Source organism: Ammospiza caudacuta, chromosome 2 (assembly GCF_027887145.1).
Source record: "Ammospiza caudacuta isolate bAmmCau1 chromosome 2, bAmmCau1.pri, whole genome shotgun sequence".
Taxonomy (NCBI): domain Eukaryota; kingdom Metazoa; phylum Chordata; class Aves; order Passeriformes; family Passerellidae; genus Ammospiza; species Ammospiza caudacuta.
Genome location: NC_080594.1, coordinates 49,036,234 through 49,054,851, shown reverse-complemented (window position 1 = coordinate 49,054,851; position 18,618 = coordinate 49,036,234). Strand labels below are relative to the sequence as shown.

The window sequence follows — 18,618 nt, the reverse complement described above, 5'->3', positions numbered from 1 at the left end:
AGATACAGATATGTAGATAAAGGAACAGACCCTATCAAACAATTATGTATATGTATGATTATTTATATGTGTGTATATAATAAATACTGACAAATATTAAATATAAATAACAATTTTGTATCTTCCCAGACTTATCTATGGATAATCTGCTGCCAGCTAAGGCAGATTAATTTGTTGGGAACTATCTGAGCTTTGTTTTGGAGTCCCTACATAGGCATGTTTGAACTTCATATTAGTGGCTTTTATGGTCTGGTATGAGTAGAATGCTAGGATATGTACAGTATGAATACTATACATCTTCCTTGCAACTGTTATGGGTTGTCAAATGGGTAATACACATACATCCATCTTAGTATGTTTAATAACATTTATGTGAAGGCAACCATCCTTGTCTGTCAATGTTATATTGCACCTATCAGTTTTGCTCCAGTCACATCCAGGCTGAACACAGTGCCTTCTGTAGTTGTTCCCTTTCATCTAGAAAAACTTGTAGTGTGCTTTCCCATCTCTAGGCTGAAGTGTTAGTGGCATAATTCCCTTAATCCATTTCCATTAATGAGCATGCGAAAAGTTACCGCAAGTGGAAGGGTCTCAATCACATCTTTGGGTAAATAATACCACATATTTCTTAAATGCTGGCTGCTGTTAGAGTAACTGGGAAAAAGTAGGAATTATCTGCAGCGGTAGATATTGATATTTGCTTTATTGGAGCAAAAGATTGCTGCCATGTGAGGGTAAGAGAAGCTTGATCATGTATTCAAAATAGCTGTACTTTGAGACAGTTGGCATTAGTTAAGATAAACTGTGCAAAGAAGTTTGTGTTCATCTAAACTTGTGGGTCTGATCTGCCAAAGTACTGTGTTCCTCTTAACCTGTGAGTTCTGTATAGCAGCCTGTCACTGGAGAGCAAGGAGCCATGTGGGAAATGAGCTGTCAGTACTGTGAGATGAAAGCCATAAATGTGTTTAGCAGTCATAGCTGGGTCTTAAAAGATATTTCAAATTAAATGGTCTGATTCTGCTGTTCAGTCTTGCTTGGCTGTAAAATAGTTAAATTTTCAATCTGTGAACATGCCATTTCCAAACATCTGCCTGGCTGCTTTCCAGTGCTTTGTATGCAATTTCTAAGGAGGCTGTAGATGCGCTCTCACATATTTACCAGTCAGTGCTAGAGCAAAGAAAAGAAAGAAGAATTTGCTTTGCTACATTACTTTATAGTTGTTAGTGCAACAAAAAAGGCCATAGGACAACTGCCTACAATGAACAAATATTTAATACCAACATTTGCAGTAGGACTCTTCCAAAGCTCATCGGACACAATGGTGAAGTGGACTCTCAAGCAGAGGAAGTAAACTTAAGAGGGATGATTTTTTTTATTATTGATTCAGTTGTTAAAACTGTTTCCTGCAAGAATGGACTACTTCTGAAATATAACAATAGGCAATGTAATTGTGTACTTGCTTTCAATTCCGGATATTTCCTGCACTGAATCTGGCAATGCCCTGATCTTATCAGCAGAATAGGTCTCTGACTCACTACTCATATTAAGTCACCCACTTCACAAAGCTAAGACACTTCTGAGCTTATAACTGACTTATTAAAGTACATTTCCAGAAAGAGGTGGCAGCTCCATAATCATGTAAGCTTGCAAATTTTTGTATGTCTCTTATGTATAAGCTTTTAGGCAAGTGCTCTCTTGGAAGGTTCTCTGTACATCTGTATGCAAACCAAAGCAGAATGCTGCTGACACATGCTGTCTGTAGATTGCTTCAGTATATTACTAATCCTCAGCTTTGTCTGCTACAGCATCAGACAGATTGCTGTTTGGACATTTTCTGTCAAGGCTGTCTAGATGCACAGAACCAGTGAATATTTTGAATTGGAAGGGACCCTCAAGGATCATCGAATCCAACTCTTCAGTAAACAGCCCATATGGGAATTAAAAACCCACAAGCTTGGTGTTATTAGCACCATGCTCTAAAACTGAGCAAATCAAGGTGGTTGTTTCCTCCCAAAGCTTGACTGCAGGAAATGTTACAATTTACCTTCAGAAGGCAGTGCTTATTTTTTGCTTCCTCACAGATGTTTTTCAGAGACTGTGCAACAAAGTGCTGGATACATCCAGTGTTGGAAAGAAGTATGGGCTGTTCTTGGAGAATGTAGCCTGGGGGAAGAACTTGTTATGAGGTTGTGGAGGTGTATGTGCTAAGTACACAAATGTAGCAATTCATTGTTTTGCACTGTTGATAATACTTGCATGGAGACATGCTGCTCCTATGCAGATACTTGGAAACATTGTGAGACGTGCACACCTACCAAATTCTTCTTTTGAAGAAAACCTTTGTATTTCTCACTTGCATGTGCAAGAGTTTTACACAGCGCATTTCATGCTCTGTGCAGAAGTGCTGAAGAAAGGTCTTGATTCTGTGCATACAATACTGGAACAACTACGCTGGCTGGAAATGTTTACCACAGGCTTGCACCCTGATGCTGATGTTAAAATCTGTTTTGTAGATAAGGGAATGTTACTGATTTCTTTATTTATACTCATAACTGCTTTTTCTATATTCATGACATTTTTATTTCTACCTCAGAGGTTGTTAAAGATAAAATGCCAGTTTAACCAAATGTCTTTGACACAAACACCAGCACTGGCTGGACGCCCAGTGCTTGATGCCTTGTTTACACAGTGCATGGTGGTGCTTCCCAGCTTATATTTGTGTCTACTCCTATTCTTGCTGCACTGCCACCTCCTTGAAACCATTATGTTTTCCAGTCATTTGCAGTGTCTTTCACTGTCCTCCAGATTAATTTTCAATCCTGAGTATAGCTAAATAAAGGATGTAATACATGTCCTGGGTGGATAGCACATGCTTCTGCAAAACTTTGGTTGTATTAATAATAGGGGGGTTTAAAAAAAGGAGTGGTTCCACATCATTAGTTAGAACTCATTCCTTCTGCCTATACTAAGGATGTAGACCAGATGTTTTTTTCAAAGATTAGGCTAGACCCATCTACTGAAAAATGAGGAACAAATCAAGCTCAGACAGCACTTTTTTGTTTGAGGGGTTTTATAACCTGATACCAATCAAATGACTTTGTGAAAGAGTTTGTAGGGGACTCTTGAATAGTGACTGGCTTCAGCCTATTGTGTGCTAAGTAGTTCAGACTGTGTTGTGCGAATTGCTTCCTTTTGTAAACTCTGCAGCTCTCTCACCTGCAAGTCTCTGCTTCTGTGCTGCTGCTGAGCCTAACGATCTTAAATAACCAATGTCTGAAGTTTCACTCTCTTTTCACAAGAGGGGGGCATGTGGACTGCTGCTGGAACACCACTGTGAATAAGCTTGTTATACACACTCAAAGTCTGCATGCTTCTCTCCGGTAAAGAATTGGCCTTTTTTGAAAGATGCTTCAGATCTGCAACTGTCATTCAGGAAGTTACAACCAGTGGCTGAAGCTGGGTAGTCAGAAGAGGTAAATGCTCCCTGGGGATCATGCAGATTATTCATGCATAATTCAAAAAATCCTCCAGGTTTTAGAGCTGCTGGTTTAGGAAGATGCAAGTGAAATAAACCTAGATTTTCTGACCCACAGAATGCACAAAGACTAAGCTGCTGCTGCTCTTTTAGCAACAGAATAAGCTCCTGAGAATTCCTTGTAGATAATTATTTTGTTTAAATATGTAATTTTTAAAAAGTCATAGGAATTCAAGTTACAAAAATCAGGCAGCTGGGGAACACTGCAGTGTGCTCTGAGGTAGAAAGAGTTACTATTGCTTCAACATGAAGCTTAGGAATAGGCAGCAACTGGAGTATTTTGCTAGGCTGGATTTCAGTGGATCACTGCAGGTGCAAGAGGGACTGTTGTAGCTACGAATTGTAGGTAAATAAGTAACAAAATGGCCAGTAGGAAGCTGAACTTAAATGGCAGTTTAGAGAGCTGCACTCTGCTGTCGTTTGCTTACTGTAGAATTATCTGATGGCAGCCAGCACTTTTGAAAATGCTGTGTATATCTGCCTGACTCTAATGTAGATGCTTGGGCTCTCCCTAAGCTTTTTGCACATATTAATGGAATTTAAAAGCCATACATCTTATCTACAACAGATCGGTTAAGTGTTGGCATCTTAGCCAAGATACCACTCTTTAGGTATAAAGTTTGGAGTTTAAAAGCTAATTTGAACCCAGCTTTCCTGTTTCTTCCTTTGTTTTCTCAAGCACTGGTTCAATTTCAGGTGTTATACTAAAGATACATCCTACAAACTGCTCTGTATTGAAGAAAATTAGGAAGAAGAAGAAAAACTGTACTGATTTGTTATCTGATCTCTTTTAAATGAAGAAAAATGTGCAAAGAATGGCGATTAATTTTTTATGGTTTTGGCTGAAACTATGTTTAATGGTAATGGATATGTTCTGGAGTCAGAAAGGTTTTTAATTAATGAACCATTACTTGATACCTCAGGAGTATTCTGAGCTTTTGAGACCTTTGTGAATGGTTTCATCATACAGAATATTCACATCACTCTTATTTGTGATGGAAACAACTAGCAAAGAAGGCAATTGGTGTAGTCATGCTGACCAAGCTGAGCAACCACTTGAAAGTGATCCAGTCACAATCTGAATTCCAGTACATCTATGCTTCAGTAGAAGATTTCATGCCTTGGAAGTTAGTAGTGGGCTCTTACATACTTCTTCATTTTCTTGGAGAACAGGGGCTAAAGCTGCTGATGTGCTTTGGAAATTGGCACATCCAAGAGCACATTTGCACACCAACCATTTTGTTCTTAACAAAGCCTGTGCTGTTTTCAAACACCCTGTCTTAACATAATACTAGTGTTTAATAAATTGTCTTTCTTTGCGCAAAGCTTTGCCGCAGGAAAGCTGCAGAGAATTGTCCAAAGGTAAAATACAATATCGCTGTCAATATTTAAATGTGGTTCCTACTACAATTTTTCTAGTCCAGTCATTCATGGCAGGTATTCACATCATCACAGAAGGAAGGAGACTAGTAATCTGTTGTCTATAAATATATAAGCCATGTAGAGGGAAATGGATATACCTATGTGCACTTGATCTTAATTGAAATGTGCTTTAGCTTAAAAAAGAAAGTCAGCCATAGATAAATGGGTGTACTGAATGCACTAATGGAAAAAAGTAATGGCAGTAATGCTAAGTAAATAGCTGAGTAAAAATAGCCTCTCTGCTTTCATAATGTTGTTAAAGGTCAACTGCTTGAAAGTGCTGTGATTTTGAGGATATAGAGCTGGAATAGTATTATTACAAATCCCATTGGCCTTTTGAAAGTCTGAAAATAGTTTGGGGTGGAATTGACAATCTGATAAGGGTGGGAATTGCTTTCTTTATGGTGGTTATACTGAAATTGTTGTTTTCCACATAGATTTCTGGTGATTCACTTCTACCTGGTCAGACGTGGCAAATTTGTTTTGCTAGGTACATGCTTGTTGTTGCTTAAACATTAGAGGTGATCAAAAATTGAAGATCTATCCCATGTCTTGTTTAGGACTTGTTCATGATAGCCATTTACCTTTTATGTTCATTATACCAGCTGAGAATTAGATACATTATTACTACCTTGTGGCAGGAATTGCACTTTTTTCCCCTTCAGAGGAAGTGGCTTTGGGCATATTTTCCCCATGTCTCTTTGTCTGTGGCTGCACAGTTACGATTTTCTGGTATAGAAAATGTTTTGCCTTGCCCCCTACTATGCATTTGAAAAGCATGGATGAACAAGTGCATTCACAGTACTAAACTGGGGGAAGGGGTACCCATGAGATTTAAATGCTGTCCTTTTCCAGTTTAACATGACGTGAAAGGAAAAGCTGCTGCTTTTCTTTCTTGGTGAAAACTGAGGTGAAAGACCTGTAGCAGTCTGGGTGTGGCAGGAAATGTTCAGCAACAATAGTGCCTTAGTTGCTGGGAAGTGTTAACATATTAATCTCTTTCTTTCTTTCTCCCCAGAATGAATTGCCAGATACCCATGCAAAGTTCCACGTACTGTTCCTTTTCTTTGTGGCAGCCATGTTCTTCATCAGCATACTGTCACTCTTCAGCTACCACTGCTGGCTAGTTGGCAAAAACAGATCAACTATAGGTCAGTCCACTGGGATATGAAACTTTTCCTGGTCCAGAAAAATGACAATTCAATGAGAGTGTGAGGCCTACGTGATATGTCATCACATATATCAATATTGATTTTTTCAATATTGTGCAATAAAAAGCATATTTAGTGGAAGTAATTAAAGGTGAAACAAAAGGGAAGGTGAAGCCTGTGGGGGATCCTCTGCTGGAGCCAAGCATTCAGATTCATGATGACTGTTCATTTCTTTTGTTTGTATTTTTGAGACGTCTGTGGCACCATGCATTTTTGTTGTGAATTTAAAGTGTGATGTAACCCAATTGCTACTCATCACTCTGTTGCTCTGATACTTAGAGTAGCTGGGTATCCCCTACCAAGTCAGAGGCTCTGCTGTACATGAACATGTACTACATTTTGAACTAGATGCAAACAAATATTCTTAAATCCTGTCAAAAAAACCTAACATTATTATTAGGAAGTGGCTTGTAAGAGTGTGATAAAAGTGAAAACACTGATGTACATTTCCTAGATAATAAGAGATTCCCATATTTTTATGCCTAAATATTTTAAATTGATCTTGCATTGATCAGCATAAACAAGCTATGTGCATTTAATTAAAGTATTTGAAGTTCTTGCTAGGAAACACTTGAGAGTGGTTTTTGCAGTGTGTGGGGGGACAGAGACTGATGAGTATTTCTACAACTGAGTAAGTCAAAATCTTATATCTTTCATTGGAATTTAAATTTCTAACCTCAAAAATAAGTGGTTGATTAAAAGTAAAATAATTTTTGGCTAGAATTTTTTCATTAGAATTTTTTGATTGGTTGATAGGAGTGTTATTTGAATTATTTTTCTTTGACATATCTACAGGTAAGGAATATTCACAGTTTCTTTTTAGCTTTGAAGAAAACTTCAACATATTCCTTACCCAAAAGTCAGTGGTCATAATTGGCCACACAGTTCTTTATCTGCTTTCTGGATCATGATCTTAAAAGACAAGATATTGGTATGGAGGGGGAGCAATGATTCCTCTCAGTTCTTGGTCAAGGGCATAACTGGACTGAGTACAAAAATGGTGGTGGCTTGCTATAGTTCATGGTGTGTCTGTTTCTAATGTAATAGATGTCATCTTCCGCTGATAGCACGGGATGCTCTTAATTCAGCTTCCTAATTTGGCAGATGTGGAAAAACCTCTTTTGTATGGGCTTAGGTCCAGCAGTGCTTATGGTAAATTACTCCTGAATGGGAAAGTTGCCTGCTCAAAGAAGGCTGAAGAGAGAGCAGGTCACCAAGGAATAAGGGATGTATGTGGATATCGTTGGCATGCTGATGGTACTTAGCTTTATCTCAGACTTTGTTAAATGTAAAGAGAGAAAGTTGACAAGGTGACTGTCCTACTGTCCTCCTTACCTGATTTTCTCATTGTTCACTAACTCTGTGATATTTTTCCCCTCTGGTTACGTGAGATTTTTTAAATTCCCCCCCCCCCATAACATATACATCAAGATCACCTCACCTTGCCCAAAACTGGCTCCACAGCAGAGAAGTTTGGGTTTCTTCATGCTCCCTGACTCCTTAGTGGTTTAAAGAATTGCATGTTTTTATTTTACAGAAACGTTCCGTGCACCCACATTTCGAAATGGTCCTGATAAAAATGGCTTTTCTCTTGGATGCAGCAAAAATCTAAGGGAGGTTTTTGGAGATGAAAAGAAGTATTGGTTACTTCCTATCTTTACCAGGTATTCAGTCTGAACAGTAATGAATTAGGGAATTAATTGATTCCATGACTTCCACTTTGGCTCCTTTTCTACTAAAAAATAAAGCACGGCTGAAAAGCCAACTTGTATATCCAGTACAATAAATACTGGTGCAGGGAAAATGTGCAAGAGAAAACGGTTAAACTCCACACAGGATTTTCATTCAAAGACAGAGCTTGTTGACAAGAGCCTTTTAAATGCAGAAGTTTGAAAAGCTTTGAGAAGCATATTGCAAAAATTGTACACCTTTTGGTGGTAGTCTCAGTGATTACAGAGCAGAAATCTGCAACTCAGACGAGCTCAAACAGCTGCATCCTAACAACATCAGCTTAAGAACACCCTCTCTTGGCCCTGGAAAAGCTTGACAGCTTTCCTTTTGCTGTAGATGACACTTTAGGATTCAAAAGCCATCTAAAAAATTGCATGTAAATAAGAAACAGGAGTGGAAAAATCTGATATGATTAAAAATGCTGGAATTAAAATGTCAGCTGAGCCAGCATTAGGGAGTTGCAGACAAGCCTTATGAAGCAAGGCTGATGTGCTGTACACTCCAACCACTACCAGATTTCAGCAGAATGGAGTAGGAACTGTGTTTCAACACTGCTCTGGGGGGTCTGTGTATCAGAGAAAAATGTTGCTGAACCTGTTTGTGAAGCTGAGGTCTTGGTATCAAACTGCAGAGGTTATACCAGCAGCTTAAGTTGACTCAGCTGTTTGCTCAACTACTGATTTAAAGACAGAAGCTCCACGGTAGATGGCTCGATGTGTTTTGCTACCACATTTTATCCTGATAAACTTTAAAAGAAGGCTTAGCTAATTTCAAAATTATGAGTGAAGAGGAAAGCATGGCCACCAGAATGTTATTTATTATACAGCTTCTGAGGTTGTAAATACCAGAGAGTCTTGCCATGTGTGCATGCTGGTTTGGGGGAAGAGTAGGGCTACAGTCTCCTGAAATACATCTGTGTTTCTGAAATCCACACACTTGTGCACAGCAATCCATATTCAGTGATAGAGTGGGAATCAATTGAGCTCCAAGATTTAATTAACTGATCTTCTAATTTAGTGGTAGAACTGCCTTGCTAAAGTCTGGAGTTCATCACTGTGCTCAGCTAATTGATTTGACCCTGTAGCCTTTGCCTCTTCCTTTGGTCCTTGTTCAGTTCACTTAAGTCAGCTACCAACAGTGATTTGAGTCTTTGTTTCTCCTTTAGTTTGGGAGATGGATGTACTTTCCCAACTCGTTTGGTGATTATGGATCCAGAACAACTTGCAGTCTCAAGCCAAAATGAACCTGCCAAAAGGTAGCTATAGCACTTAAATACTGATTTTGTACTGTTTCATACTTATCTAGAGAAAAAAATTGTTTCAAAGTTAGTTTTTGAATTCTTTATGCTTCTTGTCACTTCAGAGTAAGTTTGTAAGTCTTCAGCGAAGATTAAGACTGAAAACTTGACTATGTCTTGGTTTGTTGTAACATAAGGCTCTAAGGAAGAAGTAATAAAGAAAGTAAGGGAGCTTACTGGCTCTTAGCAACAATCAAAAAAGTCCTTGGGAAGACTGAATAATTGTCCATGGGAAAAAAAAATGTTTACTTGCTTGGTTTGGGTTTTTTTTTCTGAAAGACAAGGTATTATTTGTATTTCATCTCCTCAGCAAAATGCTGAGACATTTTGCAAGAGAAGTAGATCTCTCATGCTGTGATTTTTAGCTCATTACTTTTTATCCCTCTCAAATTTGCATGTTTTGTATCTTCAATGTATTTTCAAAGTGACAAGAGTCTCTGTGTGCAGTTTCTGTTTACATTTGCCACCTCAGAAGTCTTCTGCATAGTTTAATGAATTTGTAAGCTGAAGGTTGTTGCCAACAGCAGTAACCTGAGTTACCAGACATTAGAGAATTCAAAGGCAATACAGAGAAGTTACTTCCAGTGCAACATAACCTGTGGAATTTACACAAGAACAGGACCCTTGTGCAAACAGCAAAGTATCCTTTTACATTCAGAAGATTGTTCAGAAGAAGGCCCTGGCATTTGCATGGGAAAAGATAGCATTTGGCTGCTCTTCCAGATGGAACTGCATAGTTTTTCTTTTTAGCTGTGTGGCAGTGTTATTGTCAGGGTGTCATTTCTTGTGTCTCAATCCGTGGGTTTTTTCCATTAGAAGTGAGTGGCCTGTGTCAGGTAGGGGTTTATTTTAGACTGATGACTGGAACAAGCCTGCAGAGGAATTAGGGCTGGGGGCAGGCAGCCATTTCCAGTTGGCACTCTAGGGGGTTTTTTTATTAACTTTGCTTTTAAATAACTTCACTATTCTAGAAATGTCTGAAGCAGCTACTGGTATTACAGAATTCCTGTTGACTTTGCTTACTTTTCAGCTCTGTAACCACTCGACCACTCAGTGAATCACAAAATCGGTTGCTATCTGGTGATTGTCAGTGGGTGGAAACTGGCCCTGAAGAGGAAAATGTGAAATCAGGTAGTGGTTTTGTTTGTGGTTCACTTTTCCTTTTTTTTTTTTTTTTTTTTTTTTTTTTTTTTTTTTTTTTTTTAATTTTTGACACCTAGAAAGTCCTTAGGAATTGGCTGGAGTGATATAGAAGAAAATGTGTTCCGTGGAATAGAGTCAGGATGTTTAGAATTAAGGCTAACTTGCATCTCATGTTCTGCTCCAAAATTAATTGTGTTACGGTAGTGGATGGTATATGGATAAATAATTACACTTTTGCACTTCAGTTCTGAGGTTTGGGATCTTTTATGTTTGGTAAGGGGGAGACAAATATTTTTGTAAAAGCAGGTACAGCATGGTCAATGTGCTTTCTGGTTTGAAATCTTTGCTATTTGTTATGCAGATCTGCAAAAACACATAATTGAGATTCTCTCACATTCTAGGTGCAAAAAAGCATATTATAGTTTCATTGGAAAGTTGATCTCAGCTAATTACTAACCAACCATCTCAATGAAAAACAGGTAAGACTAACATAATTGATTGCTATTTCTGTACATGTATGAATAAAATTGACATCTCAAAATCAAAAATCAACTAGTCACGGAATGCAGAGGAATCCTCTGATGTTGGATGGGTAATAACAAAGTATAAACAAAATTCAGAGTGGCTGTTGAGAAGACAAGAATGGCAGTAATGCTGTAGTGCAGGAAACATGGGTTGGCTAGGCCTGGGATGAGTCAGACTAATCCTGTAATTTAGATTAAAGTGGGTACTGCTGGATTTGTTACCTGACCAGGGAAAAGAATCTGATGCTAAATGCAATTCTGAGATGAAACGCTGTCTTGAGAAAGAGCTCCTTAAATGTCTTTTTCTTAGTCATATATTGGTGGGCCATGTTCTGCTCTTTAGGAAGCTGCATGTGCCTGAGGAAGGAAGATCAGTGAGTGAGTACAGGTCTCTGCATACAGACTGCTCTGTCACATTTGGAATTGACAGTGATCTTCTGGAATGTTTCTTGCATTAAAGTGCCCTGTGTGCACTTTGCATATAGGAAATACAGCACCTTCTGGTGCATATATGAAAGTTCTTTTGGTGTATTTCCAATGACTAAATTAGACTTCATTTATGTTGGCTTTCTACTGTGGTGAGCTTATAAGTTACCATTAAGTTTTTCTGTCTGGAAGACAAACAAATGTTATTTGGTCGACTAACAGCTGTAAAAGCTATAGCTGAGTCATTACTGCCTCTTTTCTTTTCTTTTTTTTTCTTTTTTTTTTCTTTTTTTTTTTCTTTTAAATTTTTTTTTGTTGTTGTGGTTTTTGTGGTGAGGGTGATGTTTTTGCAAGTAATTCACATTTTTATCAGAAATAAAACACTACATTTGAATTTGGTAAGCTCAGTAATTTTAGGATTACTTTTGTTTCCTTTCCTTTTATTTTGTTAAGGAGTCTTCTGACCTAAAATTATAGTTTTGGGAGGGAGTTGGTTTGTTTTTAAGGAAAAAAAAAATCTTTCTAAAAGGCCTTTGTGGGTGATGGTGTGATGCTTGGCCTCATGTTGGTCAGAGTATTCAGTGTAAACTCATACAAAACCAAGATTAGACTAGTTAGTTACAACTTCTGAAAAACCTACTCAACCATGAGAACTCACCAATGGTAAGTTTCCCCTTTCCATCTTTTCCTAATGTTATATAAATGTGCTAAAGAATATCCCAAGCAAGGGGTTTCCTTCAGCCTCCAGCTATATAAAACCTAATCTGATCTAAATAGGTCACGAAGGCTTTTCTGTTCTTCATGGAGCAGAATAGAAGTTTCTGAGAGCAGCTCATCCCAGCAGCCTTTGATAGGGTATTACAGAAAGGTCCTAATCTTTCTTTCCACTGACCTACAGAGGGAGCATAGGTGACTGTTTTAAGCTAGACAATTAATTGGTAATAGTTTGAGATTAATTTCTTTTCTATCCTCCCTCTCTTCCTAAAATGAGGCCAGATTAATAAAGGAAGAATTTGTACTTTGTGTTATATTTGCCCAAACTATACTAGTTTTAAAAATTGTATAAATAAAAGTGCATAATTGCACCCAATGCAAAAGCATTTGGGTGTGTGTTACCTTAAATTAACTCAGTAACACAATGTTTGAACCATTCTGAGTTCAGTGGGATTTGATCACAGTTTAGGCCAAGATGGTTCATTCCAGTCCTGCATTTCTAAGCAACTACACAGTAGCTGTGAGATCCAGGATCTGTTCAATGCACTTCCATAAATCCCTGTAACAAGCCAATAGTTGTATTTTTGAATTTTGGGCCCATAACACACAGGAGAAGCAAAGTCATGGCTGATTCTGGTATACAGAGCTTGATTCGCAGAAGAAGGCCAGTCCCCCAGCTTCACCTAGGCAAATACCATTTGTGTCCTCACATCTATCAATTTAATTCAAAAATTGAATTGCCAGTCAGGGATTCAGAATACTTTAGATGCAGATCAGTGGTGATGGATTGATGTTCTTAGCACTGATAAACTTCCAAAACATAAGAAGCATGAAATAAAAACCCACACCCTCCCAGAAGGCTATTTCTGAGCTACAGTTGCTTTTACTACTTACCTTAATCAGAAGTCTGTAAATTATATTACCCAGGTGCATTTGTGTAATGCACTATGATTTGTTTGTTCAAAGCTAATTGGATAATTCTATTAATTACCTTTTTTTGTTTCACTAGGTTTCTGCAACCCATTTTGAGCTTGAATATTACTTAAATTTGTTTAGAAGAAGTTGAGCAGGAAAAAGTGGAACATGAACATTTTGGGAAGAGACAAGAAATTCAAGTTTCTGCACAATACAATGGATTCTTGTAAGCACTATTGCAGAGCAGGGAAGTTAAGACAGATGCCTTAAGATTCTTAATGTGCATTTATGCAACACTGAATTATATACTGCTACCAAAGGGCCAGATCCAGAAGTGCCCTGCTTGGATGCACAAGGTCCAGAGTGGGAACTATGCATTTCTTTTATGCTGCAGTGGTGGGGGTAAATTGCAGAGACTCTTACCTCCTCATAGGCAAACTTCATACCTTAGGCACTGCAGAAGTCACTTCCATAGCAGGTCTCCAGAGTACAGAAGGAAAGAAAAAAGGAAAAGGAAGAAAAAAAAAGTCAGCCTAGAGCATGATCAGCAAGTCTGAAGTGGGAGTATACATAGTTCAGATGCCAGATGTTGGGGAAGGGACTGGATGATGTCTTCCCCTCTCTTCCTATTAACCAGTCTACCCCATGATCACAGCTCTCCAAGTCTTTTGGGACTGAGGTTTCCTTTTACTAGCTGTGCTTTGGAGCTAGGCAATGCCAACAACATAAAAGCCTTTAACTTGGGTGTTGCTTTTTTGCTATAGGATTGAGCTTCCTCATCATTTTAACTTGATTTATTTAACTATACCAAGGACAGAGCTCAAAGAAGAAAACTTGGGTTTTAGTTGAAAAAAAGATGGGTTATTACTTTCCAACAATTGTCAGTCAGCATACAAGGAAAAGACAGTCCAAAAAGGAATTAACAGTTCTTACATTTTCTGTTACTGTTTGCTGTGTTCTGTGTAAGGCAGCAACAAAACGGTCAAGTACCCCTGAGAAAAATCATATTGCAGTTGTGTGTTTCTAGAGACAGAACCAGCAGAGTACTGCTTTTTCCATGGGACTCTTGATGGTTTATAAATACTGTTTTATACTTTTGTTTTATCTTTTTAATAAAGGCACAAGGTTTTATTGGTTCTAAAGTACAAATATCAGGTACTTAAGATTAGTGTTAGATCATAGATCTGTGTTAGCACACTGAAAAATTGCATCCTTTAGTCTCCCACTTTCAAGTCCAGTTTAAGTGATGCTGAAATTGCTAAAGACTGATGGCTTTGTGCAGCAATGTACCTGCTTACAAAAGGCAAAATGTGTTTCCTGTGTGAGGAATCAAGTCCATCCCATTCTTGGCTCAAGACCTACAGCAAACAACATGGGTTTTTTTTTTTTCCTCACTTCTCTACAGAGAAGACTGCTAACTCGTCTTTCGGTGGTATTGGAATTTTGCACCTGGAAAAAGTGGCAAATATTATTTTTCTGTCTGTAAGATTTCTGATGTTCAGCTGCTGCTGATTACAAAGAGACATGAGCCCTTTTGATACAGACTGAAGGTAGTAGTCAAATTGATGATCTAGCCCAAAAGAACCTGTTTGGTTTGTCTCCCAGACTGATTGCTACTTGAGTTAAATGATGGAAATACTAAGGTATAAAGTATACTGTAAGGTTTAAAATAAGTATTTTTTGTCTTTGGATACAATAAATTTTTCTTAAATATTAATCTTCTGGAACAAGAACTCTTTGAGAACTTATGATTTCACTGTTGGATATTCTTGAGACAGAAACAATGCTCCAAAGTTGCATGTTTTATAAAAGTTGCAGAATGTTTCTTCAAACTTTGTACAAGAAATTTTGCATTTGCTAATTACAAAACTTACAAAAGCATTTGCTACACATTGATCTGAAAGGTTTTGCTTTTTCTTCTCAAATGTTGAGTGAGAAGTGCCCATGTTAACATAAGCTCTTAGCAGTATCGCACCAGCAAAATTTCTTGGGGAAGATAACAGCGAAGGAAGACTGCATGTTCAAATGGCTTGTTCTGAACACCAAAATTCGCAGCCCCAAACACTGGTGGAACTGTCATGGAGGGCCTGGGATTTCATCTGGCTTTTACTGCATCCATGTATTATAGCTGAAATAATACATCCATGCACAGGCATCATCTAGCAGAAGTATAAGCAAAATGTATGTCAGAATCCTAAGTATCACTGAACTCAGCAATATGGTCTTTGCTGCCCCCACCTGCTCCCCAAAGTGCTTCATATGCCCCTGCCATGAATGTATGTATCCTGTAGGCCAACATAGGAGAACTTGTTTGATTTCTTTAGTCAGGATAGTGAATCTACAGGAAAAACTGCAAGTAAACAGACTGTGCTATCTCCATGTGCATTTTCTAGCAAGTGCTGCTCTTCTGAAACCACTTCTTTGTATATCTGGACATTTTTGTGGCTTTTCATGAAGAACTGACAATTCTAAGTATTTATGCAGATCACAGGAATATTTTGTCCCAGATTTTTCTTCATATTTGAGGTAAGAAAAGGAGAGCAGTGGGTTTAGGATAATCCTGAGGCCAGAGTTACTGTTGGTATAAAAGCAGGTATTACTGAAAGTCACTTTCACAAATACAAAGTGTAGTAAAATGATTGAAAGATGATTCTCCCGCATTCACCACTCCCAACTCGTTTTGGTTTTTTTGCCTGGGGAACTGGGGACTAAGAGAAACCCCAGACTGATTTAAAGGAATTAAGTTCTCTAAGGGAATTGTACTGCTGAACCCTAAGGGCATGCCGGCCAGTGGGATGGAGGGGTTAGGTTTTCCTGGCAGGCCTGGCCTTTGGGGGAGGTATCATGGCTAAGGCAGCCAGGATGACATCCTCTGCCTTTGGATTCTGTCCTGAGTGCTCCCTAGGCTGGGCTGTGCTGTGCCAGAAGTCCATGAGGGAGCAGGGTGATTCTTTGGCTGCTGGGCTGCAAGCAGCCATACATGTGTCCCTGCTAGCAGAGGCAGGGGCTGCAGGAAGGGGGTTCTTTTGGCCCATGGTCAGGAGATCAGAAGGGGGATGGATCCTGAGAAAACAACTGTTTAGGGTGTTGGGCTGTATTGTAAATGCAGGTTTTGTGCTTTAGCCTACTCTGTATCAGGGAGTCTTGAAAATACCTAGGTTGTCATTAAAAATAGCAGCCCTTAAGCTTTTAGATCCATTAAAGTAATGACTACTACAAGCAATACGTAGTAGTTATTGTAGGATAGTTACATTGGCTGTGATTAGAAACTGCTTTCTTGTTTCTTTCTGCTTTTCTCTTAAAAAAAAAATCTACATACACTCAAAAAAATTTTTTAAATGTCTTTAAATTCACAGTGTGAAAACAGAAGCCTGATGCAGGGGAGGATTTCATTTTTCTGAAATGTCTTGAAAAAAACTGTCCCTGTGAATATGAGGCAGAAAAATCCACAAATAGAAATTACTTAAAACTACACAATACTGGTTTTTTTCTGACTGTTATTTACTCACAGAGTGTGCAACACACACATCATTGCTCTGCCTACCAAAGGCGTATTATGGGAGGAAGGCAGGAAGAGGAGTATTAATTGATTTGACATTAACTGACTTCCTACAGTATTGAGACTGTATTGATATAAGTCAGATGTGATTAAAAACATCCATTTTAAATAATCTGAGGGTTACTTTAGAGGAAGCTTGGGTACTTCTATTTTTAGTGATTTAAGTAGAAATCATGGTAATATTTTTGTTAAAGCTGCCTCTTGAGTGTGGAATTTGCAAGTACCAAGCTACTCTTGGTATGCTGATCTTACAAACTGGTCCTGTTCTCCAGAGTGCTGAATACTCACAGTTTTCAGGTACTGTTTCTTTCCTTTGGTCTTGTGTGGTTCTTCTTTATTAATTATAAATAATTTTTTTGGGTTGGGACGAATTTCAATACCACTGAGGATGCACACAAAGACTTCATGATCTAACTGGAGTATGGTCCAGTTGTAGCTAAGCAGAGCCCCAAGAGGAGGAAAACTGCAGTGTTTGCAGCAGTGTTAATGTCCGGCAGATTTACCAAGATGTGCTGGCTCCAACACAGATTGACCAAATCTGCCTGGATCTGGAGCACCAATCTGACCAGATTTTTATTTAAAAGTTAAATAACGACAAAACCACGACAGCTTTGAGTTTCATAGTATATGTTCTCCAAGGACACCCTCTAAAATTGTCTCTGACTGGGGGATTTGGGTGTGCATTTAGAGAGGTTCCAAAGAGCAGTTACTTTTAGCTCACAAACATGTATTTTCACAGTACCTAAAAAACAGCAATGTGTGCAGCTTCAGAGGCTCTTCTATCCCTAAGTGGCACCAAAGAGAGCAGCTGCACATGAAGGGATTTAGTACTGAACACAATTGTTACACTCATTTCTATCAATTTATTTTGTATATAGAGCTTTTTATACACATTTTTCTTAATTATGTAACTTGTGAAACGTCATAAAGCTACAAGTAGTTTGTTTTAATGCAGATTAAAACTGGTGTTTGGCCATTTGTTTTCTGAAGCCATTACTTGAATTTGTTTCCATGAGGTAGTGAAGTCTGATAATGTTTACAGGATCACTTGCTTTGGTTTTGGGAGCTTTCCCCATCTTTCTTCCTACCCCCTGTCCTAAGAAACAGAGAGCTCATGCTCAGCAGTGAAGCAGATGTGTCAGAGATGAAGAATTTGTGTTACTTTGTCACCAAAGCATTGGGAGTGACATGCTGATTGCCTCCCGTTTACACTGCTTAGCTGACACCTTAAAGACGCTTAGCATGGTCCTCTGTGATTCCTCCTGTCCCTTATCCTGTTATCAGCTTTATTGTGGGAAACTTAAATCTTCCTGAATGATGATTTACAATCATGAAGCTATCCCAGAGAGAGGCAGCATTCCTCCTGTTAAGTCTGTTCCATTTTTAACTTAGATGAATGAAACATCCCTCTTATCTCTACATTCTTTTTGTATTTGTCAGCAAGGGTCATCAACATTTGCACTAATCACAATGTACCAGCTATTCTGCTTCCACAAAGTTATTTTTAATTGTGCTGCCTAAACTTGGATTGAGCTGTATTTAAGTTTGGGATGAAGTGTAAAAGATACCTGTAACAATGATGCACTTATTGTATTTTTTTGTATGTTACAGATAGGACTCATCCTATGCACAGAGAAAATGTTGCCATTTATAGTTTAATACTTGAAGTAACTTTTTGAAACGGGCTTTTATAAATGAATAAATACAAAATCACATTGCTTTGCCTGGAAGTTCCTTCATGTTTTAATTGTATTTGCAATTTCCCCATATGTATACTTTTCCATAAAGTTCTCTTAAGCCATTTATAACCAATGGAAGTGCATTCAAGATTTTGTACATCAGTGTTCAGACCTGTTCATACTTCTCTGAAGTATAATTCATGTTTAATAAAAAAGTACCATTTTAAGCCTCTTTTCCAAAGTGATATGAATGGACTTGGCACTTGAATTCATCAGTGAATGCAACATCAACTTAATAAAAGTATGTGAAAGAATCTGAAAATGCTCAGCTGTAGCATCTGTGTTATTAGATCACTGAGAAAAACTGCCTACCTGGGAAACACTGCACCATTGCTCTGGCTTTTACACTCCAGCTGCAACAAACCTAAGATTACACTCACTCTTAACACATCTTCCAGGTCA

General features: G+C 38.3%; 1 protein-coding gene across 2 annotated transcripts in view; it reads left to right on the top strand.

Moving 5' to 3' along the window:
• ZDHHC20 (zinc finger DHHC-type palmitoyltransferase 20) overlaps window positions 1-18,436 on the top strand; it is a 49,117-nt gene extending 30,681 nt beyond the window's left edge. Inside the window, exons 8-13 of one of the 2 annotated variants that reach the window (XM_058825104.1) lie at window positions 5,976-6,108; window positions 7,706-7,832; window positions 9,065-9,154; window positions 10,227-10,327; window positions 10,741-10,818; window positions 13,013-18,436. In XM_058825104.1, the coding sequence (XP_058681087.1) occupies window positions 5,976-6,108; window positions 7,706-7,832; window positions 9,065-9,154; window positions 10,227-10,327; window positions 10,741-10,778 (489 nt within the window). In that variant the 3' untranslated portion in view covers window positions 10,779-10,818; window positions 13,013-18,436. The remainder of the gene's footprint in view (window positions 1-5,975; window positions 6,109-7,705; window positions 7,833-9,064; window positions 9,155-10,226; window positions 10,328-10,740; window positions 10,819-13,012) is intronic. The other variant, XM_058825105.1, reaches the window with a different exon arrangement.
• Window positions 18,437-18,618: the final 182 nt, after the last annotated feature.